The sequence below is a fragment of the Pelophylax lessonae genome, assembly GCF_965119305.1.
Source record: "Pelophylax lessonae genome assembly, chromosome: 3".
Taxonomy (NCBI): domain Eukaryota; kingdom Metazoa; phylum Chordata; class Amphibia; order Anura; family Ranidae; genus Pelophylax; species Pelophylax lessonae.
This window is the reverse complement of record NC_138770.1, coordinates 355,785,176-355,811,707: the sequence shown is the minus strand read 5'-3', so window position 1 is coordinate 355,811,707 and position 26,532 is coordinate 355,785,176. Positions and strand designations below refer to the sequence as shown.

The window sequence follows — 26,532 nt, the reverse complement described above, 5'->3', positions numbered from 1 at the left end:
GAATATATAATTCACCAAATATATAAATTGTATAGTGCACCAAAACACAACCATTGATTTTTGGTTATATCAGGCTAGTGCAAGTTACCCTTAAGAAAGTGTGTGAGCTATATACAGTATATATATATATATATACACCACTTTACTTAAAAGATGCAAAGCCTCCGGAGACATACCTAGCATATGTTTCTCCTCATTTGAAAGCATCATTTCAGTGTCTTCTTCCTCTGCTGAGGGTTCATCAATTTTCAAGTCAGATGGTGCTTTGTAAGGAGTATCTTCATGTCTCATAGAGGGAACTGTTAGCATAGAGGGGTCATCAATACACATCTGGAAGAATGACAATCAATGCCAGGAAGTTATTAAGATGCAGACAGACATGGCTAGATATCTTATGTTCCTTATGTATGAAAAACATACTCCTGAAATCTTAGGGAATGTTTACTTCTAAACAAATTTATTTCTAAGCCTACAAAATGACAAATGTCCATGAACAACTTAATGCTAATTAATGCCTACTGTATACCCAGCAAAATCTTACTGTGTCTTATTCCTTAGAAGTTATTCCTCCCTCACATTTTAGCACTCATCGGGACAAGAAATTAGTAGAACAGGATTCTCCAGGACGGGAAGACACAGCAAGCAATAAAAATCTCTCACCTGTTTTTGCTGCTCTCTCTGTCCCTATTGGTGTGATATCCCAACACCAGACAGAAACAGAGGTCAGAAAGTAAGAGTGAATCTGTCAAACAGGGACTCCGAGAGCAATAGAAACCTAATAGAGATTCTGACCCTTCTCACGCTGTCCAAAAACATTTTGGCCAAAGTTTTTTTAAGTTTTTTAAGTTGGGTTTGAAGAGAAGCCATGCCCAAAAAAGGCAAGCTCTATACCTCTGTGTTGAGGTGGCTAACTTGATAGAAAAAGTGCTGACCTTCAGAGCTTCCAGCAAGGAGAATAGTGGGCAGCACAGTAGGGACATCACCAAAGCTCACTTCAAATCTCCTGGGACTATTAGTAAAGACAGTAGTGCCTTAGAGTTACACAGAATATATTCTGCTCTGGGGCTGTATGCGCAGGAGTTCCTGAAAAGCTCACATACCAGTAATTGCACTGCTTTTTTTCCAAAGGAATTCAAGAAAAAAGGTACTCCTCCCCACTATCAAAAACAAAAAAAAAAAGTTTTTAAAACTCAATCCTTTTTATGTACAGAAAATTGCTTTATTGCATGTGAATAAAAGTAAAAAAAAAAAAATGAAAATTGCAGCTATAGCCAGTAGAATAGAGTAAGGTTATAACTGCCAGAACTTAAAAAAAATAAATTTATGAAAATTGCAACTATAGTCAGTAGAGTAGAGAAAGGTTATAACAAATGCCAGAAATTTTTGTTTTAACTATTTGTCCTGCTTGTGAGATTTACCTTCACTTCCTCTCCAAAAGACACCTTGTCATGAACTGATGGGAAATCTCTTCAAAGTGAGAGGAAATCGCCTTTTGAGATTAAGCTTTTCCCTGAACATCTATTCTGGTAACAATTCAAGATTTTGGGTTAGTTTGCACTTTCTGTCCTTGTGACAATGGGCACTTGGACCAATCGTAAGGGTGATATCTCCAGTGAGGAAACACACAGCAATTAAAACAGAGGTTTAAACCCCTCCATGCTAGCAATCACTTCATTGCTTCCTTTCAATTTCCGTTTTACCGTACATGCATTCTATGATACCTCCCTAACTACAAACACCTTTTTCGTGAAAAAACTTCTTACAACCCTTATATTATTATTTAAGTATTTAGATATACTGGCTACCCTGCTCCTATGATTCTTACAAAGACTAACACAATACAAGTAAAAGTTTAAAAAGTCACACTCCACAAGTTAAAATGCTAACTGCTTATATTCAAAAGTTCTGTGTAAATGAAATATAAATCCAGAAAAACATTGAAAAAATGCATACATTTTTAAGTCTGTTTTTCATTTCGGTACACCCACAACATGTGGACATAGTTTCCCAAATCATTACTAACTGTATCCGCAGATAACATGCATGGTTAGTTGTCTGAATGCATATTGACTCATCAGGATGTCAATAAAACTGTAGGGTTCCAACCAGGGAATGTTTCAAGGTCTGGTAAACAATTTTACCCTACAGGCCCTAACTCAGGTCTGGAAAAAAAGAAACCTATACTCAAATAATATATACATATTTAAACAGGCAAACATTAGATTTAAATCGTTTCTACAGATAAAGGTGATATACTTGAACAAATGACACATAAAATTACCACGGTCTATTTATTTTGTCTAAGTTGACAAAAATGCAGATTTGTCATATGGAAAAAGTAAGTAAGTATAGTCCTCAATTTTTCTACCACTTCAAATCTATGGAATGAAAATTGGGTAATCTATATTAAATATCAATAATGATAACCTCCTACAGCCTAGTACACACGGCCCAATGTCGGGCGGCATCAGCCGCTTCAATAGAAGCCCGTGTCTACTGCAGCCAGTCCGGCTTCTGTCGATGGGGCATGACTGAAAAAGGTCTGCCGATCAGTTTTTCATGAGCACTCTCAGCCAATGGTTGAGACTGCTGACAGGAGTGTTCTAGCAGGGCAACAGTCTCCCTGTCAGAAAACAATAGCACAGCCAGGGAGATCGCTGTATTAACATTGGATAGTTAGTACAGTGGCTCCACTTGAGCTGTCAAGTTTTTTTTGTTCAGACCTGCTGGTTTGAATGAAAAAAGAAAAAAAAAAAAACAACTAGTGTGTACTAGGCTTTAGGAAGTATGCAGGTGAAACCGGTCTTATTTAGGCCTTGTTTAAACTTGTGCCTGAGGGGGTGAGGGAGCTGCATTTTTATGACCCCCCTAACCACTCGCTCTTATTCTGTAAAGGCAGCGGAGGGAGGAGTACATATGCCAGTGCACCAGAATGCAGTACCACCTTCTGAACAAGACCCATTCAGCTAAATAGGGGCGCCCCACAATTGTGTGCAATGCAAGCAGTTGTGGAGCGCTAGTGTGGTTTTTAAGGGGTTAAAGCAGGCACTGAGGAGGCGCCCCCTTACCGCCTGTCAAATGCTCTCTGAAGAGAGCAATGCTAGTGTAAACGAGCCCAAAAAACCTCAGATATCTAGAGTCTTGTTTTTTTCTTTGCTATGGATGTGTGGTTTCAATATACCAGGGCCAATAGAGATCTCTAAAGGCCCTCAGTTGTAGATGCCTATGGGTCACCGAATGTTTTAAAATATTTTCAATGTAAAGAAAATTATCCAATGTGGCATAGAGTTGACCATTTGATGCTAAAATAAGTCTCCAAGAACACCACAATTAAAAAAGAGAAGTATGAAGTTTTTTTTTTCAGAATCATGCCTACCTAGGCGGATGCAGCATCGGCCTGATGCTGCAACTGTCCCCTGCTGGCTCTAACACTGGGAACTGAGCACTCAAACACTACTGATAGCTCGGTTCTGAGAGCTCGCTGAGCAGAGAGCTGGTGACTGCCAGTTACTGCTCTCTGCTCTGACCCCCCCCCCCCCTCCTCGCTCACTGGAGAACGGAGCTGTTGAAGGGGTGGGAGCAGCACTTGGGCAGATCTTGCCCAAGTATGGACCGGCTCTGTCTTTTAGCCCGCTGTCTGCTAAAAACAAGCCACAGGAATGCAGAACAAACTGCATTCCTGTATGCATAGAATGCATGAAGGTAAAAAACTTTGAGCCTTTACAACCACTTTAAAGGAGAAGTACAGAAAATTAGAACCTTTGCTCAGGGTTGTGACCCGGAATAATATTTGTCAATTCCAAAGAGAATTAAGGCTATCTTGAATGCCAAAGGTGGTTCAACATCATATTAGGTAACAATTTTGTTCTTTTACCTGGTGTTTCCATATTTTTGTCCAACCCCTGTTCCTGCTCTGTGCAATGGACTCTTCTGGGGTCCCTGCCAGTGCTTTCCACTCCTCCTCTTCTGTGTGCGCCCCCATAGCAAGCTGTGTGCTAAGGAGGCACACATGTGGGCGCGCTCCCGAATGCTGCTGTGTGCCCCCATAGACACACACAGAGAGCCTTGGCCCAGCTCCTTCCTTACAGGATTTTGAGCAAATGGCTCCTGCTGCTGCCTCTGTGTCCAGTGAGGGGAGAAACAGAGACCTGTGCCGCTGCAGACAGACACAGCGCTGGATTAAAGTATGACTTAGGTAAGTATATAGGGAGGTGGAGGAGTGATAAAACTACAGGTACATTTTTTACCTTAATGCAGGAAATGCATCAAGGTAAAACATGTCTTGACTTTAGAACCACTTTAAATAATAATTAAGTTAAAATTTGCTTCCAGAATCCCTTCTGAAGAGAAAGCATTGGTACTGGTAACGCTTGTAATACATACATTTAAACACTCAGAATTGGGTAACCTAAGAGGAAACAGACAATCCAGCTTATTTAATTCAAACAGAACAGAACAAATGCCATTCTTTTCAAGGTCAAAATATGAAGACAAATTTCACTACCACATATTCTTCTTACTGAAAATGGGACATAGGCCTTTACCTGAGCCTCATCCTCCTCAACAAGAGTGTGTAATTTCCCAGAAGAATTTGCATTTTGCCTTAGTACTTGTGGCTGGTGAGGGACAGCTTCAGTCTGGAAATCTACAAAAAAGAAAACAAATTATGACTATATGTATTTGGCTTTGTTTCTGGTACAATGAATTTTATTGAAATGCAAAAGATGAACAAATTCCCACGCAGGGAATATAAACATTGTGTAGAAAGTCCCCGGTTATGAGAAACCCAGGATGTGGGTTGCCGTCGTCCCTAATTCAATACAAAGAGCAAAAATTTCCCCCTGGGGTTGGGACTACTTCATAACTTTTCATCCATATGTATGTTTTGTACTACAAATGTTCACTTGTAATCTTTTGTATATTATGTTCTATTGATTTTCATTTTATATGTAATTAACAAATCTACTTTTTATACAATTTGGAAGTGTGGTTGCCTACATAGTCCCAACCCCAGGGGGAGATTTTTGCTCTTCGTAGGGATATAAACATTAGACACAATGCAGAATTTTCATGCAAGAACAGTAAAGAAAATGTGCCATGAAGCATAAACAATGAACTAACAGTAACCCTATGACCAAGGCTAGGGGTCAACGCTGAATGCCTGAGCCTGCAGACTCAGGGGCAAAGATGGGTAGAGGGCCTGGACCTGTTCGCTAAAATGGGGTGAACAAAACCAAACTGAGCCAAACACAAACACAAAGAAAAAAGGAAAAATGGGGGGGGGATTGAAAAAGGACAGGAGGAGGAGCGAAGAAAGAGGGAGGGAAGTTCTCGTAGACTGGGTATAGGGGTAAGTAATTTTGAGAGGCCTAGGCTGGTCAGATGTAGGTTTGGAAGCCCATAAGACCACTACGGGCCCATATTTTGAGAAATTTAGCATGAGAATAATGGAGGATACTCATCATCTTTTCATGGATCATGAGGGTCGTCAAGGTGCTCTTTACCTCTACAAATGATACGGCAAGCTTTTTCCAAGCCCTGGCTATCGTGCGCTTAGCTGCAATGAATAGGTAAGTTGCTAATTCCTGCTGGTAAGAGAAGAGGCCTGGGATCGGACAGTGGAGCAATGCAAGTTTAGGGTCCTTACAGAATATGTGGAAGAGGGTTGACAGGACCCTTGACCAAAATCCCACAAGGTTGGGGCAGGACCACCAAATGTGGATTTTGTCTCCTCGCTGACCACTGCCCTGGAAGCATCTGTCATTAAGGATGTATTTGACTTGGCAATACGGGCAGGGACCCAGTATCAGCAAAGGAGGACCTTACTGGCTGCCTTCAGCGTGGCCGTGTAAAAGGAGCATTTTGCTATGCTGGACCAGGCTTTGCGCCAATCTGCAACGTCAATGGGGGACAGGTCTTGCTCCCATTTATGCACATACGAAGGAGCGGAAGAGGCACTGTTCAAATTGAGAGAGTATTTGGCTTTTTTTTAAGTAAATATATTCATTCAATAAAAGGATCCTGGTTATCGTGGGCAACTCCTCCACTTTTCTGCATATGCCCTGCTCTAGAATGTATCGAACAGGGGGGTGTGGCCTGGCGCAGCATGTAACAGGACGTGAGTGAAAGGAGCTCCGCCAGACCAACATCCTAACCTGCCGATCCTGCAGCCCTACGGGCAATATAATCCTCACTCCACCTCCCGCTGGTTCCCGGCACTCGCCTCATCATGTCCCCGCCGAAGAAGGCCTCCAATGCCGTGGCGAAACTGGCTTTGTTCCGCCGGCAGGAGAAGGAGGCCTCATCCCAAGATGGCGCCGATCTGATCCAGGAGGCGGGGGCGGCCGCGGGACCCAACACGGCCAGAGTGCTGGAGGCGATCTCCACCTGCCAAGCCACGCTGACAACAAAAATTGAGGAGGTAAAGGTTGACATCTCATTAATAAGACAAGACATTCAGAAGCTGAGAGACAGGGTCACTGAGACTGAACATAGGATTAGTGATATTCTGGACTCCCTCCCCCCCCCCCCCCCTGCAAAACTCCTCTGACAGGCTGCAGCAGCAAGTCAATCTCATTCTCCAGAAGCAGGATGATATGGAGAACAGGTTGTGCCGATGCAACTTGAGATTCATAGGACTCCCAGAGGGATCTGAGGGTGCTGATCCTTCTTCATACTTGGAACACCTGCTAATACAGACCTATGGCAGAGAATCTCTCTCACCCACATTCGTGGTGGAGCGAGCACATCGTCTCTCAGGGCGTTCACTGCCTCAGGGAGCCCCTCCATGCACTTTCATCGCAAAATTCTTAAATTACAAAGACAGAGATGTCATACTGCGTTTGGCCAGAGAGAAGGGAAACATCCCAATCGGGAATGGCAGGATAGCCATCTTTCCAGATTTCTCTGCGGAAGTTCAGAAGCGCCGCAAGAGCTTCTTGGAGGCCAAGCGCCGCCTGCGAGTGAAGCATATCAAGTACTCCATGCTGTACCTGGCCCTCCTCCGGGTGGAGGGGGAAGACCGGGCTCAGTTCTTTGAGGACACTGAATCCGTTATCTCTTGGCTGGAACACCTGGAAGCCCGAGGCTGAACAAGCTATCGGCATCCCCCTTCCAACTGGATCCTACTGTTACTTCCACCTATGTCCCCCTTCAAGTTTTGCCCGCAGAACAATCCTGTTGTGACCTTCTACCTCAGTTAACAGAGACTTGTCTCCTTTGCCTTACCCACATCCTGCCGATGGACAACCCGTGTGTGCTTGCAGGAGGATGAGGAAGATGGATCCTTTCGGAACAGTTGGTATACATAGATTATACCTCTCCCCCTGATGTGACCCATGGGCCCCATTCCAGCATGATACACAGGCAGAGCATACCGGCTCCATGGTTGGGATTACCCCCCCCCCCCTCCCCTTCCCACATTGTTTTTTGCCTTCCTATAGGCTTTGCTGCCCAGTGAACTAGATTTTTTTCGCCCCCTGCGCCTGCTGCGGCAGGTGTACGTGCCCTGTTTTTTTGTTGCCTACTGCAGTCCCTGTTTCTCTTTTATCCCCTGGCTGCCAAACGTTATCACACTGCGAGCCTTCATGTCCTTTGCACCTTTTGTGGACCGGCCCTTTTCCCTTGTTACACTTCCCTTATGGTCGCAAGGGGGTCTTTTTTGCACAGGGTTTTTAGGGGATTACGCCCGCACAATTTGGGGTTGATGCAGGGCAGGGTGGGGGGTTGGGGGTTTCAGGAATGTACAAATGTTTCTAAGGTACAAATACCTCTTTATTTTTATAGTATGTGATTCAGACTCAGGGAATACTCCTCTTTATGTTTATTTTTCCATTCCATTCTATTAACGGGTCTATTGTCATGGCCACCCTCAAGTTGTTAACGTGGAATGTCCGGGGTATGAGAGACAAAATTAAGAGGACGGCTGTCTTTAACACTCTGAAAAACCTTAGGGCAGATATATCGATTCTAGTAGGGACACATCTGGAGGGCCGCATGCAGCTTTCCCTTAAACGCCCTTGGGTTGGTTGGACGTTCCACGCAGAGTTCACCTCCCACCCTAGGGGTGTGGAAATTCTGGTGGCCAAGAGGGTACACTTCCAACTCCTGGGATCTCACGTCGACCCTCAGGGTAGATATGTGTTTCTCCAGGTCACTATTTTTGGGGAACCCTTGCTGATCATGGCCTTTTATGTGCCCCCCCACCTTTTTCCAGTGCTATAATCCTAGATGGACTAGCTTTCATGTCACAGCACCCAACTATGCCTGCGATTTGGTTGGGGGATTTCAATAATGTTTTAAACCCCGCTCAAGATAGGTCCCATAAACCTTCCCAGCAACAGCCACTGTTGTCCCATACCAGGTTTGCCCGATTGCTGGCGAACTTTGGGCTGGCAGACACTTGGTGCACCAAATTCCCCTTGCAGAGATCGTACTCCTGCTTCTCTGCGGCACACCACTCTATGTCCCGCATATCGAACAGTCCAGTCACTGGCTCTTACTCTGTGTGATAAGGTAAAGCATGTCGTATTTCTGTTTTGTTTTGGAGATGTTAATTCCCCTCCCTTAGAGATTAGATGCTGTGTTTCTGTGTTTGGGAAAAATGGTTTGCTGCAGTCAAATTTCAATCTGACAGAGATAGATCACGCTCCCGCTCACATAGATCAACGTGTCTGAAAACAGCTTGTGGGTGGAAAGAAAAAAGATCAAAACCAGGCAAAGGACTGAGCAGCAGGAAAGATGCTTGCTAATACATTCTAAACACTCACAAACAAGAGTCCGTTTGTGGCAGATTTGTCTAAACCTGGCCAAACATATGCAAGTTGAACTTTGATTTGATCCGTCAGATCTGCAAATTTTAATTTGAATGGATAATCTGGGTAAGTTTATAAAACAAACGAGGACTGTAAAGTGTGGGGCCAGCTTAAAAAGATAACTGTCATGAAATACATTATCAGAACAATTTGCAGAGTTTTTTTAACCATTTTTTTTTTGCACAAACAACTTTTACATACACTATATTGTTAAAAGTATTGGGACACCTGCCTTTACATGCACATAAACTTTAAGGGCACCCCAGTCTTAGTCTGTAAGGTTCAATATTGATATTACCCACCCTTTGCAGCTATAACAGCTTCAATTTTTAGGAAGGCTGACCACAAGGTTTAGGAGTGTGTCTATGCGAATGTTTGACCATTTTTCCAGAAGCGCATTTGTGAGGTCAGAAACTGATGTTGGATGAGAAGGCCTGACTCACAGTCTCTGCTCTAATTCATCCCAAAGGTGTTCCATTGGGTTGAGGTCAGGACTCTGTGCAGGCCAGTCAATTTCCTCCACCCCAAGCTCGCTCCTCCATGTCTTTATAGACCTCTCTTTGTGCACTGGTCCATATTATTTGGTGGAGGGGGGGATTATGGTGTGGGATTGTTTTTCAAGGGTTGGGCTTGGCCCCCATTTCAAGTGAAGGGAATTCTAAAGGCGACAGCATACCAAGGCAATTTGGGCAACTTCATGCTCCCAACTTTGGGGGAACAGTTTGGGGTTGGTCCTTCCTTTTCTAACATGACTGCGCACCAGTGTGCAAAGCTCTGTGAGACTATCTGATCATGGTTGGACTACTGTTCCTCCAGGGAATGTTTAGACTAGAGCTGCAAGGCAGGCCCCATCATTATTTCAGTCTCCAATCAGATGCGTGGTATTTACATGTGGATAGGAAACCTTATTTACAACCTAGTGATTATAATTTAAAATCTCATTATGTTCAGCTGAAAATAGCTGTCATTTTTTTTTTTTTTTATAAAAATCCTTATCATGGTGTGTTACCATTTCGAAATGGGCGATGTGTGCATGATTATTATATAGAACATAAAAGTGTAGCGCTAAAAATATAAATCACAATAATGATGAATAGTGTCCAAATGAATAAACAACTAATAATCACAATAATGTGCATATAGAAAAAAAAGAGAAAAAATATTTTTTGGTGTCCAAATGAATAAGTCCCAAAGAAAAATTAATGTGAAAACAATACATAAGTCCGGATGCACAATAATGCAAGAGGGGATTCTTCCCGTGGCACCAAGGATGTGTGAAAGAAAGGAACACCTCTGTGATGGGGTAAGGAAAACAGCTTACCAGATTTCCATGGCTGCTCAACTTAACCACTTGCCGACTGCCTAACGCCGATCTACGTCGGCAGTCAGCCCCTCACAGGCAAAGTGACGTAGGGCTACGTCACTAGCCTGTGAGGGTCTAGGGAGCGAGCGCGCGCCCCCGGAGGCGCGCTCCCGCTCCCGCGTGGTCACGGACCCCCCCGCGCGTGTGACCGGCGGACCCGATGTCCGCCGGTCACCCGGCGATCGGCGGGGGAGAGGGAGAATGTCAGGCAGCTTGTGTAAACAAGCCACCTGTCATTCTCCTTGCTGTTAGGATACTGATCACTCGGATCTAGTATGTAGATCCGTTGATCAGTGTCCATACAGCTCAAGCCCCAGCCAATCACAGTAGAAAGCACGCCCCTAGGGATACACACAGCCCCTCCCTCCCAAATAAAGTTAACCCCTTCACTACCAGTGTATTTTTACAGTAACAGTGCATATATATAGCACTGATTACTGTAGAAATGTCACTGGTAACCCCAAAAGTGTCAAAAATGTCAGTCAAGGGTCCGATCTGTCCGCCCCAATGTCGCAGTACCGCAAAAAAAATCGCAGATCGCCGCCATTACACGTTAAAAAAAAAAACAACAAAAATGACAGAAATCTTTCCCTTTGTTAGTAAACGCGATAACTTTTGCGCAAACCAATCAAAATACGCTTTTTGCGATTTTTTTTTTACCAAACATAGGTAGCATAAAACAAATTGGCCGAAAAAGTAAAAAAATTTTGATTTTTAAATTTTTTTTGGGGAATTTCATATAAAAAAATGTGAAAAATATTGCTATTTTTGCAAAATTGACACTCTTTTTTTGTTTATAGCGCGTGATCAAAAAATCGCACAGGTGATCAAATACCACCAAAAGAAAGCTCTGTTTGTGGGAAAAAAAGGACGCCAAATTCGTTTAGGTACAGCGTCGCACGACCGCGCAATTGTCCGTTAAAGTCACGCAGTGCCGAATCGCAAAATACCCCCTGGTCGGAATGGGGGTAAAATCTTCCGGGGCTTAAGTGGTTAATGAGTCAGCGTCTCCCAGCTTTTAATCAAGACCACTGAAGATGTCAGCTGTCAGCTGTCAGCTGTATTTCCTATCCGCCACGGGCTTTCTCGGGGCTACAGCTCTGTTATGACTGCTGGAAATTATTGAGGAGATTTTACCCTGTACTGATCCCTGAACGCATTTTAAGAGGTGGTCCATCTGTACTGAATAAGTATTCATGCAACATCAGATCTTCAGTGGTCTTGATTAAAAGCTGGGAGAGGCTGACTCATTAAGTTGAGCAGCCATGGAAATCTGGTAAGCTGTTTTCCTTACCCCATCACAGAGGTGTTCCTTTCTTTCACACATCCTTGGTGCCACGGGAAGAATCCCCTCTTGGATTATTGTGCATGCGGACTTATGTATTGTTTTCACATTAATTTTTCTTTGGGACTTATTCATTTGGACACCAAAAAATATTTTTTCTCTTTTTTTTCTATATGCACATTATTGTGATTATTAGTTGTTTATTCATTTGGACACTATTCATCATTATTGTGATTTATATTTTTAGCGCTACACTTTTATGTTCTATTATTATTTTGAGTCATTGTTGGTTGATTCTGTGTTGGCTGCTGACATTTATCATTGCTTTATTTATCACACTAGCGCGGAAATTTTTTTGAATTTTATTTATATCATGATTATTATATAAGCATGATATTTAAATAATTTATCTATGTGGTAATACGTTCTTGGACAGATTTTTTTTTCATATACTCTTTAACAAGTCTGAATGAAATGATCTTATGTCTGTGGCTAGTCAACATAGTGCAAAGGCCCACCTAAACAGTCCAAACAGGTTAATATCCCATCAGGTAGATACTCACACTGCACAGTCATTGATAAATATTATACCTAAAAAAATCTCAGGAAAATCTAAGTGGAGTATAGCCAGCAGATTCTACCTGTTCCCTTAACTTCCTCATTTGTGCTTTCATAGACGCTTCCTGATTCACTGTTATCTTCAATAAGGTCTTCCTGGGCAGGTTTTTGTAGGCCTTCTGTCATCGTGGATAGTATTTTATACTGTAAAACATACATAACACACTGAAATGTAGTGAAAACCTTCAGGAACAAATTTTAAGTGGTTCAAAAGGCAGAAGGTTTTTTACCTTAATGCATTCTATGCATTAAGGTAAAAAAACCTCCTATGTGCACCAGCCCCCTCTTATCCTTACTTGAGCCCCATCTCAATCAAGTAATGTGCATGAGAACCTCGGCTCTCTGGGTACGCTGCCTCCTCATTAGCTGAGACAGCAGCGGGTGCCATTGGCTCCCGCTGATGTCAGTTACAGCCAGTGAGTCAATGAGGAAAGAGAGAGGGCAGGAACAAGCTGGGGCTCTGTGTGTAAATGGAAACACAGAGCAGCGGCTCGGGAGAGAGCCTGCTTGGTGCCCCCATAGTAAGTTGCTTGCTCTGGGGGTATTCGGCAGGAGTAAGGGGTCAGTGGAGGACCCGAGAAGAGGAGGATCAGGGCTCCTCTGTGCCAAACCGCTGCACAGGGCAGGTAAGTATGACATGTTTCTTCTTTTAAATAAACAAAAGCCAAGCCTTTATTTACACTTTAACTTATAAGGCTACAATTTTAACTTTTCTCAAAATCCTTATTGTCATGAACCACAACCAATCTTTAAACAGCTAGAATAAAAACTTATAAAGCATCATGGACAGTGTCCACACTAAATGGTTATCCAAGGTTAATTACTTAGCTTTATCTTAAAACAATATATTATCCATCCTTAATTTGCCAACTTCAGAAACCATTGCCTTTCCATAAGTCAAAAAGTTACCTCCTTCAGCTTTTCCATGATGTCCAGGGTTTGTTTAAGTTTGACACTTAGAGCTTCCAAGTGGTACATAATAATTTCATCGTCTGTTATAGCCACACCATTGCTTTGGTACTCCTGTTGCTGGTCTAAAACAAACGTTTGGCAAACAAACAGAAATGTAATTTGCAAGGTACAATAATCTCCTTTCAAAGTATGAAACTATTGCAGAAGGCTAATAAAAACATATCCACTGAACGAACATTTTAAACCCATGAAAAAAACATTTTATATACAGGGGATCATAGACCTTAGATGTGTTGGCTACAATATTTTTCTATTTCAGGCTTTTTCTTTTTTTTTGTTCACCTGGTAAGTTACACGCTTCCTGTCCTACAGTGACAACTGTCACTCACCATACTGTATCAATGGAGAAACAGCATTGTCACTTTAGGACAAAACTGCAGAACACCCTCTCCTCTTCTGCATGACATGGTGGAAGAGTTCTGTAATTCATACAAACACCTGGGAACCATTTAAAGTGGAAGTAAACTTGTTTCTATCTATAGGTAAGCCTAAAATAAGGCTTGCCTATACATACTGAAAATATCTCCTAATTGTGCACCGTTTAGGAGATATTTACTGTATGTGCAGCAGTTGATGTCATCGGCACATGCACTCTGAAGAAATGGCCACCCGTGCGGTTTCTTCAGAGCCCTGTGCTGTGACCCGAGGCTCCTGTGCGCATGTGCTGGAGTAATGTCACGCGGCTGCAGCCGGTCACACAACCGGAGTTCGTGGACCCAGAAGAAGACAGGTGAAGATGGATGCAGCTTCCAGAGGTGACATTGAGGGCTTTGTTTGTAGGTAAGTTTTGCATAATGTACTAGCACATTATGCCTTTACTTTGCTGGTCAGTAAAAAAAAAAAAAAAAAAAATGGAGCTTTATTTCCTCTGTAATTGATAAGAGTGCAACATTGGCAGAAAGCGCAAGAAATTATCAGCTCACAAGATTTCCGGCAAGATCAACATGTATTTTTTGAGCCTATCAAACAGAAAAGCTGCAGCCATGACTGAAATGTTAACACCACTTCCCGAGGATATATAGAGTACACCCCTCAAATTTTTTGGAATTTTTTTATTATATCTTTTCATGAGACAACACCGAAGAAATTATACCTTGCTACAATGTAAAGTAGTGAGTGTACAGTTTGTATAACAGTGTAAATTTGCTGTCCCCTCAAAATAATTCAACACAAAGCCATTAATGTCTAAACCGCTGGCAACAAAAGTGAGTACACCCCTAAGTGAAAATGTCCAAGTTTGGTCCAATTAGTCATTTTCCCTCCCCGGTGTCATGTGACTCGTTAGTGTTACAAGGTCTCAGTTTTGAATGGGGAGCAGGTGTGTTAAATTTGGTGTTATCACTCTCACTCTCTCATACTGGTTACTGGAAGTTCAACAGGGCACCTCATGGCAAAGAACTCTCTGAGGATCTGAACAAAAGAATTGTTGCTCTACATAGATTGCTAGGCTATAAGAAGATTGGCAAGACCCTGAAACTGGGCTGCAGCAGGGTAGCCAAGACCATACAGCAGTTTAACAGGACAGGTCTCACTCAGAACAGGCTTCGCCATGGTCAACCAAAGAAGTTGAGTGCAGTGCTCAGCATCATATCCAGCGGTTGTCTTTGGGAAATAGACGTGAGAGTGCTGTCAGCATTGCTGCAGAGGTTGAATGAGTGGGGGGTCAGCCTGTCAGTGCTCAGACCATACGCCGCACACTGCATCAAATTGGTCTGCATGGCTGTTGTCCCAGAAGAAAGCCTCTTCTAAAGATGATGCACAAGAAAGCCCGCAAACAGTGTGCTGAAGACAAGCAGACTAAGGACATGGATTACTAGAACCAAGTCCTGTGGTCTGATAAGACCAAGATAAACTTATTTGGTTCAGATGATATCAAGTGTGTGTGGCAGCAACCAGGTGAGGAGTACAAAGACAAGTGTGTCTTGTCTACAGTCAAGCATGATGGTGGGAGTGTTATGGTCTGGGGCTGCATGCTACACTGTTATACAAGCTGCACACTCACTACTTTAAATTGCAGCAGAGTGACATTTCTTCAGTGTTGTCACATGAAAAGATATAATAAATTATTTACAAAAATGTGAAGGGTGTACTCACTTTTGTGAGATACTGTATATGTCATACGGTAAGTGGTTAAGCATTAGCCACTTTGGATCTGTGCCTGCAGACAGAAGAGTCGGTAAAGTAGTCTTCATTCTTATTTAATGTTGTTTTGTTTGTCAGTAATGATCAGCCTAAATTATCTTATTTACTGAGGGATGCTTTGTTTTTGTAATGTGCCATGAGCATTTGGTAAAGCACTAGGTTAGACAAGACAAAAGTTATCAAGATGTAGCAGGACAAAGCATCGACTGCAGGGTATATGACAAAATATGTGTAGATATAAGATAATGACCATGTATTAAGAAAATATTGCACTATTGAAAAAATATCCTTTCATAGTCATACTGTAAATCCAAATGCTAACCCAGTATTTTGGCTTCTATGAACAATCAAACAAACATGTCAGAATAACTGACATCAAGAGGATGCTGTCTATGTCTAAAGCCACCAATGGAATGCTAATGGCTATAAGGTATGAATGGCTATTGCAGTTTTACTTTTAGCATGCTGCAAGTAGATATTATAGGAAATTGTGCAATCCTTACAATTACCAACTGCCCTACTACTGGCATACCGCTTACTATGGCAACCACAATAACCTCTTAATAGTGTCAGTGGGCAGCAAAATTAACTTCATAAGAACCTTCAGGCATTTCACCTTAACCCCTCAAGCTGACCACTACAGGTTAATGTGGATCAGGACCCTCCTTGGCTACATAGGAACTAGAAACTTTGGCCTGAGGGTCAAGCACAAACTGCACGCCCTTCCATGGTTGGGGATAGATTAAGAAAGATAAAGAAAGTGTCATGGTGTTTCACTGACAGGCGGACATGTTAAAATGTGAATGTTCTAAAGGACATCATTTATTGTGACACACCTTTTAACATCTTCCAACATCGGATGTCTTAGTGGACCTTGGCATTCAGTCACATGATATCTCACAGCCTCAAAAGAAGGTAATGCTTGAACACCTAACTCTTCCAAACACTATAATTGGAGTTCTAAACCGTGAGTAGGAAAGTATCTAATGCCCAGCGTTTATCACTATTTGTGAGTCTTGCTCTCATTGATGTCTTGATGGGGGAGTATCTCCACTTAGAGCCACTAGCCCAACATATCTTATTTGTACTGGCCCAGGGGAGAAATGCCACCCTACCCCCCAGCCCAGACCTTCACTCGCCATACTCCCCCACCTTAGTAATAGGATTGTGAAATGGAAATCCTCATTTGGTCTGAGCATTCACATTGTACTGGCGTCCTATTTTTATTTACATCAGGATTTTCCTTTTATCTTTTTTGCTTACTTTTAACATTCATGTAGTTTGATTAGCTTGGTTCATACACTGAACAAACTGACATCCCATTAAACGCTTTTCCAGCTTTCAAATATAAATTTAAACCATAAGCAATACAACTGCATTTCCCACGTAATGTAATAAAAACCCCAATTGTAATACACTCTTAACTTGCTGCTTCTATAGCACAAAGTGAGCCTCCATCCATAGTGTTGCTGACAGATAATAAAGATTCCCATAGCTCACATATTTTACTAAATACATCAATGACATCATTGCAACCAAGCACTAAATTTCCACTGGCATGCCTTATTCAAACACAATCGCTGGACTATTTTCCTGTCAAATTCCGCTCTTGCAATTAGTTTGATTTCCATTGTCTCTTTATCTGCTGTCTGTTACTACTCAAAAGCTTTATGCAAATGTGAACTAATAATTAGATGTCCAAATTTACATGCTTACACAGCATCCTCCAAAAGAGAATATTCAGGCAGGAATAAATAGAGTCAAAAATTTCAGTGAGCAAAATTGATGCTTTAAAAATAATTATTTCTAGCAGACATTAAACTGCAATGTGTTTGGTCAAACTTAAGAATGGTAACATGTATCTAAAATATCTTGAATTAACTAAGAAATACATCACAAAACTTAACTTCACTTGAAGCCAGTATATTTTACAGTATGTACTTGAAGTGGTAGAGTTGGTGAAGGGGCACAAATTCTCTATTGCAAAAAGGTGTTTAACCTTATCCCATCCACCCCAGCATCCTTCAAATAGTTCTGAACGCCCAAGGGCAGGAAGGATCGGCGATTATGTGACAAACTTCACAGTGATCACATTATCATAAGCAAGTCCTACTGGCTTCTGATCTTTACGCCGGACTGAGGTTTGTCTTTGACAGCACAGTCTTTACTCACTTTACTTGGTAATGATTAAGCACAAGATGTATGTGTGAAACGCGTCTACGAGACTTCATGCTGGTGTCTTTGGTGTCATCACTTTTTGGAAATAAAGGTATTTGAAACCTATTGGAATCCTTGGATGTGCGGCTAATTCTTTTCCTACAAACAGTCTTTACTCACGCTCTCGGCAGTACAACATTGGTCGACCAGCGATGCATATGTGCGACGTGTGGATGCTAAAGCCCACCCTTGCCATCACACATATGTGTTGGGTGGTTTTAAGGGGTTAAAGTAGAAGTCCACCCTAACACTAAAATCCCTGCATCTATAGACCTCCACAATCGAACACTAAACTATCTAGCCCGGTAAAGAAAAAAATCAGTACACATACCTTTTTTGAACCAGATCGGACCCAATCCCACACTAAGCTGCAATCTGTGGCTTCACTGTGGAGGTGGGTGCAGACACATCTGACAATGGAAGCCACATGGGTGACGTCACTCACCATTAATTTTACAGCCGTTGTCGGCTGTGTCCTCTGCCGAGCTTCCGCCGCTGGAGACAGGATCAGGTCGGCTTCAAAAAAGGTATGTATACTGATTTCTTCTTTACAGGGCTAGATAGGTTAGTGTTAGATTATGGAGGTTTATAGATGCAGGGATTTCAGTTTTAGGGTGGACTAACAGTTTAAAGTGTTTGTTAGATTCCTGGGAGATACAACAGGTAATCTCTGCAAAGTGTGGGAATTCCCCTCTTAGACAGTGGTCAGAGGAACAATTGTGCCCATTTGGGGGATTTTTCTTCCCCTCTTATTAGGGTAACAGTTGTAAATATTACTAAAGCTGGCCATACAAAAGTAGAACTTTGTTTGAATTTCTAATTACTAGTTGAGTTAAATCGATGTTTGTCTACAACTGCAGTGAGTAGAAAATTCAAAGGACCAGGTTAAAATATTTTTCAAATACGAAATTTCTAACAAAAAATATGTTTTTGTTTGGGAAATTCCAATAACGGAATGTTAAAATGGAATGTTAAAAGCAAACAAAATATTGTTGAAGTTTAAAATGAAATCATCAAATGTACTTAGAATTTTTGTACAACTGTTTATATAAACATTTGTCTGAAAATTGACTAGTGTATGGCCAGCTTAACAGTGCTCACCAGGACTTTTAGAGAGCATGAATATAACAAAGACTGAGACATATAAAAAAAAAAAACTTTACAGAAGTTCTAATTCTTTTCTTCTACAGTGCATCCAAAAAGAAAAAAAACCCAGAATTTGGGCTATAAAAAACACATAAAACGTTAAATCACCATGTAATGCTACATACAATCAGCTAGAAAAACTATATATGTTGCTATCACGTGCCACAGGCCCTTATAACATAGTTCTATAATATAGTTTTTCAAGGAAGAAAACTATTACAAACATAAGTATACTACAGAATACTAAGTTGCTGGGACACCGCTGCTACACTGGAATCCCTACTGCGTTTATTTTCTTAATTTAAAGGCATAGCAGAAGGACTTGCATCTGAGGATCTATAAGCCATGTTTGGGATGGAATAACTTTCAGAGATGTCCATAGGGTGGTGGCTACAAATCTGCATGTGTGCTGCTTTACCAAATGATTACTGTAAAACAAGGACAATGATCTAACAAAAGCATCCACAAAAAAAGATTATTACTGATAATTAATGTCCAAAACTTCGATGGAAAGAGTCCATTGATACCCACAAAAAAGTTTGTTTAATGCATGCTGTAAATTTCACTGTTATGTTTTTCCAACAAATAGCATTCTGATCAATCTTGTTGACCAATTACAGAGATATATCATACAATATAAAATACAATATAATATACTGTAATATAATAATATAACTCTATTATTATTATTGTTGTTATTATTATATGATATGATATGATATGATATGATATATCATTATAAACATTTTAAGTAAAATTACAAATTAGCTTGTTTACTGATTATCCTTAGGAATTATCACAAATTTTACAAATATAAAATAGCACAAAAATAAAAACAGTAAACCAATACCTGTGCTGGATGTTAAAGATGACTGTATCTTCAGACTTGTTTTATTAGTTTTGGCAGTTTGCAAAGAAGATAATCTTCCAGGTGCCGTAGAAACAGAGCTTAGAGAGGAGTATCGATGGAGTCCATGTGCTCCAAACAACCAATCACGCAATCGGTGTACTTCCTCCTGAAAACAGTTATGCACTGCAAGGCAAGCTTGTATTCTAGATTGAAAAAAAATAGACAAATAAAAATCTGAATATGATGAGAATCATATTTTTTTATCCCCTAACATAATATATAAATCATTTTACTAACAGAAGGCAAATGTTCATTAAAGCCATTTTTTTTTCATTTTTGATCATGTGGAGAAGGGTTGAAGCTTCTTTCAGGTCTCTTTTGATTGCAGTCAGTGCCATTTCCCCACCCTTCCCTTTTAAAAATAAAAATAAAACTGATTCATGATAGAATGCAATAAATGTATGCAAAGCTATCATTCTATCAGTCAGAACACTTATTTTAGGTTTAATCTCTTTTTTATTAGGTTTTCAGATGTTGCAACACAGAGTCAGAACATACACTCAGCGTATTATGACCAATATAGAAGTCTGAGAATAGAGAAATGATCACTTATTTTAATAAAAACAATGCATGCAAAACATTCTACAATTTTGCACAGTTCAATAAATGACAGTAAAGCAATAATATGATGTCATTGTTATAAGATGTGATTTCTGATTGCATATTTTGCACTTGACATGCAAAGATGAGTTTTAGTAATCCTCCATAAATGTTCATACTCCCCCCCCCCCCCCCCCCCGGGACATTACTTTGTTTTCAGTTGCTCACCTTTCATAGAAAGAGCTGTTGCTTTTTAAAATAACTGCCTTATATTTATCTTTGTTGTGGTTTTTCTCTTCTCCAGCCCCGGTCAGAATAGAATCCTCTTTATTTGATACCATATGGTTCCTTATCATGCTCCAGAGTCTTTCTTCTGACCCCCCAGTTGTAAGACTTTCTTTCAGAAATAACTTACAGTTCTGCGTTAACTGATTTGATACCTGGCACATACAAGTAAGAAAAATCATGAATAGTAAACAGGGACTTACAAAACACAACTAATAGAGATATGGGGAAGACTTTTAAGGTCCTATTTACATGGGCATATGATTTGCATATATATGCCTTTAGTGGACATTTCTAAATGCATACAAATGAATGCAGTTCCCATTGCAAGGGGTCTATCCCAAGGAAACGGGAATCCCTGGCATCGTCTCCAGGCGCTGAGCACCATAACATTGCCGTTCGCAGGCTCCAACTCAAGTCCCACTGCGCAAACTTCAGTACAAAATGGTGCCACTGAAGCCGCCTTTGTGCAATGTTTTTGCTGCCTGGCTTCTGGGGATGATGCTGGGAATGACTAGGAAAGAAAAGAGGGAAGGTGGTGAAGTCGCAGACATAGGGGACAGGCCATAGGAATAATCAGGTGCAACTGTCAAGCCAATGGATGTGGTATAATCTTTTTTTTAAACATATTGCAGGTGTACTGATTATCCTAAAATCTGTGCATTACCTAATCCTGACGGCTGAACTCTTTGCATTACTTAATCCTGACCCCTGAACTCTGTACGTTACCTAATCCTGACCCCTGAAATCTGTGCATTACTTAATCCTGACTGATGAACTCTCTGCATTACTTAATTCTGACCCACAACTCTCTGTGCAACCTAAGACTGACCCCTAAACTTTCTGCATTACCTAATCCTAACCCGTAAACTCTCTGTGTTACTTAATACTGAACCCTGAACTCTGTGCATTACCTAATCCTGACCCCTGAACTCTCTACATTACTTAGTTCTGAACCCCTGAACCCTCTACATGACCTAATAGTAACCCCTAAACTCTCTGCGTTACTTGAAGGGGTTGTAAAGTCAGAAGGTTTTTTATCCTAATGCATTCTATGCATTAAGATAAAAAGCCTTCTAAGTGTAGCAGCCTCTCCATCGATGTCCATGAGTCCCTCAACCGTCCGGGACTCTCCATCCTGATTGGCTGAAACAATGAAAGTCAGTTAGCCAATCAGGAGAGAGGGGGGTGGGGCTGAACCGCAGCTCTGTTTCTCAATGGACAGACTGAGCTACAGCTTGGCTCGGCTGCCCTCATAGCAAACTGCTTGGGGGCACTCGACAGGAGGCAGGGGCCGGGAGCAGCGAACAGGGACCCGAGAAGAGGAAGATCTGGGCTGCCCGGTGCAAAACCAACTGCACAGAGGAGGTGAGTATAACATGTTTGTTATTTAAAAAAAAATAAAATAAAACTAAACTTCACAATCACTTTATTCCTGAACCCTGAACTCTCTGCGTTACTTAATACTGACCCCTGAACTGTGAATCACTTATTCTTGAACCCTAACGGCTAAATGCATTTCCCTTCAAAGATCAACTGCACACATCTGTCAATCATACTATGGGGCTGAACCTGTGGATAGCATTGACAAAAAAGCAGGAAGCTGGCAAGCCCAACAAAGACTGCCAGGATCATCAGGTATTTTGGTTTACTTGGCAGCCACATCATTCATACTTAAGATTAAAAAAGTTAACAAATTATTAGTTTTTAAGTTTTTTTTTTTTTAGGATTACATCATTTTTAAGTAGTTAATGCGTCAATATTATAATACTGTACCTTAGTAAGTAAGAGTCCCAAATAACCATTTTTGGAGAAGAACTTTGTCATGTTTTCAATTTGCTGGATGCCATTGAAGAAGCCGGGGATTGTGTTGTTTACAAGGTTTGCTGGGTCAATGTCAGTAGACAAAGCTTCCAGATGACGATATAATGCCTCCAGGTATTTAACACGGTCCTTTGTAGCATTAGTTGCCTCTGTAATCCTATATAAAATATTGTGGCACAATTTATTGCTGCTTTATTCATTACATTACTAATTCTAAAGATCCATCTAAAATCATTTGAAAAAAAAATGCATTCAGCATTCCTTTTTATTTTATGGGCCTTTGAAAATATATTACCCAATATCCATGGCTTTCCACCTCTTCAGCAGTTTAGATTTGGAAGATATTATGACTCCAATAACAGATTTGCATTCTTTTCCTCGTAGTTGCTCTGTTATCAATCCCAGCATCTTCTGTCTTTGGTGCCAGCGCTGAAGCTCAGTCAGAGGAGTAGTGGTAATATCCAGAACTCTAAACCAATAAATTACATTTAGAAAAATTCCTCTGTAATCTCAGATAGGAAAGAATTTTATGATGAGTTTTTAAAAAACATCATTAATTTGTAAATGAGGGGGTTCACGTTACTTTTTGTATGTTGAAAATAGCATCGCTAATTCTCTAAAAAGCTTACGAAAGAAAAATAATTGAATGTAAAGTATAGGTGTACTTATGGTCGCATATTTACAACTAACTATTATATATTTTTAGTAAGTCTACATAGCTATTGCTAGTTCATTCAACTGAAAGTAGTTTTCAAATGGTTTTAATACAGTATTTTTACATGCATGCTGTGTAATTCTTTGATTATTGCATTTAATACACAGATTTGTATAGGATTGCTCTAATGGTCTTCTGTTAAAAGCATTTCCTGATGATTCGACCTAGCAGGAGACTGTATTGAATACACATCAAACTAATAAAGAAGCTCCAAAGTTGTGACCATCAAGCCGACCACTGCACTCCTGTCTTCTACACGTATCGAAAAATGATCATCATCTACTATATTATTAACAAATATTATCTAAAAGTACAAAGTGAAGTGCAAGTAAAGTGGAAAGTGTTCAAAATCTGTATCTAGGATTTCAATGTTTACCATAGTTTGTCAGTATATTTGTACCTTTCATCCACAGTTTCAGCCAAAACCTGCTCAATGGTTTTAATCCATTCAGAAAGTAGGGCCTCATTTTCATTGACAATCTCTGAATCAAGGACCACAGATCTTTGCTGTAGAATATCTGGACTGATAATGTTCTGTGGCCTCTTCAAAATCTGAATTACAAAACATTTAGTGAGCAAAAGAAAACTATATTTTATAAATGCCATGAAAAAAATATCCAAAAAAACAGGCTTTTGAGCATCACAGTGGCTCCATTTACACAAATGTTTTCTTTTTATGCTGTTTGCTTTTTGCAGAAACACAGGACATTTTTTTTTAACATGGGTTCCTATAGAACGCATACACATCAATGCAATTTTGTGCCTCTGCTTTTTGGAAAGGGTCAGGGCCGTATTTAAAGGCAAAACAGTGCTTTTTTGGTTCAATAGACTTCAATAGAGAAGCTGCAGAAAAAGCATGTAGTGCGTTTTTATCAAAAATTCTTCTGCAATTTGCATTTTTTAAATCTGTTCAACAACAAAAAAACGCAAATCGTGGTAAAAAAAACAGCAAAAAGCACTGGAGAAATGCTCGAAAGCAACATGCATAGGTGTGAATGGAGCCTTATCTAGCAAGTAATAACCAACATTTTAGACGCCTTTCACACTTCTATAGCAAAATCACAGTAAAAACGTACATGCATTTTTATTGTGGTTTTACTGTGTTTTAGATGCCTTTCTGGTGCGTTTTTGGGTTGCCTGCACTTGTAAGAAATGGACATGACAAAACATGACATGGGGAAATTTATGGGTCTTGAAAGATCGTTTGGGGAGAGTTCCCATATACGGTATGTAATTTTACTGGTGCTATATCGTCTGTCTCTCTATCCAACAACAAAAATTCTATCTTGTATAGAATAATTATAACATATTGCTACCCCACTGCTTTTCATCCCTTAACCGAATCCCAACCACCCCACCTACCTCATTATTTATCCCTACCATCCTTACTTCCCCTATGGACCTAGTTAACGTGAGATTCATGCACAAACCCCTCACAAACCTCTCTTCCACTCTCTTTTTTTCCCCACTGATTACAGGGTATTAATTATATTATTTCTACTGTTTTGTTTGTATGTTCTCTAATACTCATGCACTGTTCAAGAAAACAATAAAAAACATATTGAAACAGAAAAATTACATTATATCAGTATACATTCAAACAACAATTTAGAATTTAAATCACAAAAAAGTAATATTGCAACAAACAAATCAAGTTTACTGTAAAAAAGTATATACTTACTGTCAAATGCTTTTCTGTGTTGTTTATAATGGCAGCTTCTTCAATGGCCGCAACGTATTTCTCCAGATTTGATAGAAAATGTGTGACACTCTCCTGGCTGCAGGAACCCCAGTCTTTCTGAGCCCTCAGTAAAGGTATACACAATTCATTCAGCAAACATTTAAGACTTTCCACTGGATTTTCCTTGATTTCCCCACAAAATATTTCCTTCTCCATCATTGCAGCATCAACGTCATGTTTATTCTAAATGATAAATAATTAGTAAAACAAAGTAGGAGAAAAAGAGCAAGGAAAAACTTTACACAAGGTCTAGCATACAAACAGTATTAGTACAGGATGGGTAAAATTTTGGATCTTTTAGAAAATATCCCAAATGATTTTCAATATCCCCCTACAGCAAACCAGTATGCGGATAGCTATGGCTTATAATATCCTCCAGCAAACACGGCAAAAACTCTAGCAATTTCAGCCAGTGTGCATGGGGCCCTACAACACAGGGAACTAAGAACACAAAAATGTGCCTGAAGGTAGCAACAGAATTTTGACAATACACCGGGTACAAATAACATGTCCATTGTTTCAGAGCCTATTTTGAGCCTAGTACACACTATTAGTCTTTTTTCATTTAACCCAGCAGGGCTCAAAGAAAAAAAACTGACAGCTCCGAAGGAGCCGCTGTACTAACCATACGATGTTAGTACAGCAATCTCCCCTGCTGTTCTATTGTGTTCTGACAGGGAGACGCCCCCCACCAGAATATTACGGTCAGAGCTCTCAGTCATTGGCTGAGAGTGCTGATTGGGAGCCGATCGGCAGACCTTTTTCGGTTATGCCCCTTCAACAGAATCCTGGCGAAATTCTGTCGGACTGGATGCAGTACACACGAGCCGAATATCGTCCGGTTTCTTTTGAACCAGCCGATGCCCCCTGACATTCGGCCCGTGTATATGAGGCTTTGGACTGGCCATACACAGAGCGAATTTCATTCTTGCAACCATTTCTTGCAGACAGTGTTGACAGGGGAATCTCTCTAGCAGAGCCATTGTGTTCTCCCAGTGGGGGGGGTCAGGAAAAGCCACAAAGCCACCACCGCTAGGAGAACACAGTGATTATTGCTAGCGGCTATAACAACCACTAGCAATAATCGCATGTTAAATCTGGCAGGCTGGTTTTACCCAAGTTGATTGATCAATTAACTTGGTACATTCAGCCTGCCCTTACATGGTTTTAATCTTGGCCAGTTCCTGCTGAACCAGCTGACCAGCTTTAGATTGCTTTCAGAGCAGTTTGTATACTAGAGGTATATTCAGAATGTCACTGGACTTTGTAGATACGTTGCATTTTAGATTTATTTTTTGGGCCATATACAGATTTTTCAAGGTATCCTGACAAATTTATCAGTTGATTTAGTCCATTTAGTCCATTTTATGTTGGAGTCATAATATCTCCTGTGGTTTGGGGTTGGTTGAGGTTAAAGGGCTATGGATTACAGGGACAGGAGGGAGTTAAAGCAAACTGGTGAGTTACCTAGAAGACCAAAACAAAGAGCAGATTGTGTTAGCAGCCAGCATAAACTGTCAGCTCATTCCTTATCTGTAATGTCCTACTCATTATGCACCTCCTGAAGAAACCCCTGAGATTTAAAAAGGTTATAGTAGTGGCGTATGTGCATGCATCCTTCCACCATTCTTGTGCTCAATAGAACAACAAATAATTCTCCTGCGCTTAGGTGCTGTGCTTAGGGGATAAGGCTATGTTTATAGCGTAGGTTATTGTGCTCAATGCCTGGGGTTTTGTCAGGTAGGGAGCATAGACACATCAAAAGGTTATTACTATGATACAAAAAGAGAAAAGAAAGATATGACTTTGTAGGTAGCCACTAGCAAACCCATTAAGGAACTGGAGTACCCAATTGATAAAATATATACGTTTATTGTAACAACATTAAAAAATGTATTAAAATCAAATCATGAAACGATATGTGTGGAAAGTACAAAGCAATATCTCCCCATTATAAAGCA

The 26,532-nt window shown here is 40.6% G+C and overlaps 1 protein-coding gene across 1 annotated transcript in view; it reads right to left on the bottom strand.

The window, feature by feature from the left end:
- LOC309549672 (dynein axonemal heavy chain 5-like) overlaps positions 1-26,532 on the bottom strand; it is a 303,485-nt gene that overhangs the window by 253,326 nt on the left and 23,627 nt on the right. Inside the window, exons 3-12 of the mRNA XM_082250083.1 lie at positions 24,512-24,754; positions 23,231-23,382; positions 22,411-22,584; positions 22,068-22,272; positions 20,235-20,446; positions 19,407-19,609; positions 12,989-13,113; positions 12,103-12,223; positions 4,545-4,645; positions 177-330 (exon numbers count right to left, since the gene is read on the bottom strand). Coding sequence (XP_082106209.1) covers positions 177-330; positions 4,545-4,645; positions 12,103-12,223; positions 12,989-13,113; positions 19,407-19,609; positions 20,235-20,446; positions 22,068-22,272; positions 22,411-22,584; positions 23,231-23,382; positions 24,512-24,754 — 1,690 coding nt within the window. The remainder of the gene's footprint in view (positions 1-176; positions 331-4,544; positions 4,646-12,102; positions 12,224-12,988; positions 13,114-19,406; positions 19,610-20,234; positions 20,447-22,067; positions 22,273-22,410; positions 22,585-23,230; positions 23,383-24,511; positions 24,755-26,532) is intronic.